General features: G+C 30.8%; 1 protein-coding gene across 1 annotated transcript; it reads left to right on the forward strand.

The window, feature by feature from the left end:
* Positions 1-200: 200 nt before the first annotated feature.
* LOC133037213 (uncharacterized) lies at positions 201-1,660 on the forward strand. The gene is made up of 2 exons (XM_061114091.1): positions 201-865; positions 1,068-1,660. The coding sequence occupies exons 1-2, from the start codon at positions 602-604 to the stop codon at positions 1,263-1,265; spliced, it is 462 nt and encodes a 153-aa protein (XP_060970074.1). The 5' UTR covers positions 201-601; the 3' UTR covers positions 1,266-1,660.
* The last annotated feature ends 220 nt before the right edge of the window (positions 1,661-1,880 follow it).

Consider the following 1,880-nt stretch of genomic DNA (forward strand, 5'->3'; position numbering starts at 1 on the left):
CTATAATACTCTACATATATCCTAAACCATCTATATATATATATATAAAGGAGAGATATGAGACGGTGACGTAACACTCTAAAATCTCTGTAATTAGTATTTTTTGTTCTCTTCTTAATTGGGAAATTTACACCCACTACTGATTTTTCCCATTTTATTACATTTATACTGTTCCACGGCAAAAACAACATTTATACTGTTTTTTTTTTTTGGCAGTTTACTGCCTTTTAAACTTTAGCCGTGTAAGGGATTTTCATTGCCACTTGTAACGATAGGGTTTCGCCACGTTTTTTTTTTAAAAAAAAAAAATTAATTATTTTGATTTGACGGTTATGTGTTCTGATCAAAAAGTATTGTATTTATGTATTTTTCTTTTATTTTTTTTTTATTATTTTCGAATCTAAATTTTGTAATTGGTAATCTCTCTCATCTCAACTGTTCATCTTCTTCCCCATTTTCAGTTTTGTTATACGGTTGTAGTAGTGGGTGGTTTTTTCATTTTAAAAAATTTCAAATCCCATACCACTATCTTAAACTTCCCTCTCATTTTCCCTCCCATTTTTATTATTTTTGTCTATAAATACCTTCATAGTTCTTGATAATGGTCGTTACTCGTTCATCACCATCTCCGGCCAAAGTTACAAAACCCACAAAACAATCGCAGAAAACCAGACCCAAATCAAAAATGGGTAAAAAAAATCTGAAAGAGAACCCTCCTAGCCCCACTTCCCCTTCTGTTAAAAGAAAAACCATTGCTGGACCTTCGAAGAACACTCGAGGAAAAAGACCTCGAACTGTTGTTGAAAATTCAGACTCAGATTTTGAGTTGGATTCTGAATTTCTTAAGTCGCCTGTTTCTGTTAAGGTATTTTACTATTTTTCTGTTGTTGTTTTTGAAGTTTTTTGTTTTTTTTGTTAAATTCGATTTTTGAAGTTCATATATCTGGGTATTTGTTTGTTTTTGTCTCTGTATTTGTAATGGTTTTATATATTTTGTTTGATTTATTTATGTGTTTTTGTTAATTTTTTATTTGTTGTTTTGTTGGTGTTGTTTTGTTTTATTTTAGGGCAAGGGTAAATCCCCTGTAAAGGTGTTGCCATCATCAGGTGTGGCTGAGGAAATTCCTGTTAATAGGATTGTTGAGGTTTGTCATGTTATGCATTCTGTTCCATGTTTTTTTTATTGTTTTTTTGTTGTTGTTATTTTCGTAGTGTTTTATGGTGTTTTATTAGTGTTTTTATTGTTCGGATTCCAGAGTACATAATTCATTACCAATTGCTTCATTGCTTCATTTTTCCAAAATATTTTATAATAATAATAATAAAATAAGAAATAATGGGTAGTTGTGTCTCCCCACATCAAAATTTAAATTTTTTTGTTTTATTAAAATGATTGATTTGGATGTGAGATGTGACAACTCTCACACACACTACTCAATAAAGCTAACCCTCTCATCAACTTTATCTATTTATTTATATTTTCCACTCTAAACAAAAACCAAAACCATGTTACAATTCTTTTTCACCTTTCTCTGCAATCCCTTTGACTCTCTACATCCCTCCCCCAAGAAACCTCAACCTCTTTGTTGAAACCATGGAAGATGCTCTCAGAGAGTCCAAACCTTACACTGATAGACTCTTCTCTTGAGCTCGCCGTGTATGGTCATGGATCTTATCTTGGGTTCTTTGTGGACCAAGAAGAAGAACAAGGTAGAAAAAACACACACACAACAGAATTTTTAATTTCAAATCATTACCCTTTTGTATATACAACTCAAGTTTCAATTTTTTTTTTTTTGAGTTAATTTTGTTATTATTGATAATAATAATAATAATAATAATAATAATAATGGTGTGTGTGGACTATGATGGAGTTTTCT

This window comes from Cannabis sativa, chromosome 4, assembly GCF_029168945.1.
Source record: "Cannabis sativa cultivar Pink pepper isolate KNU-18-1 chromosome 4, ASM2916894v1, whole genome shotgun sequence".
NCBI classification, from domain to species: domain Eukaryota; kingdom Viridiplantae; phylum Streptophyta; class Magnoliopsida; order Rosales; family Cannabaceae; genus Cannabis; species Cannabis sativa.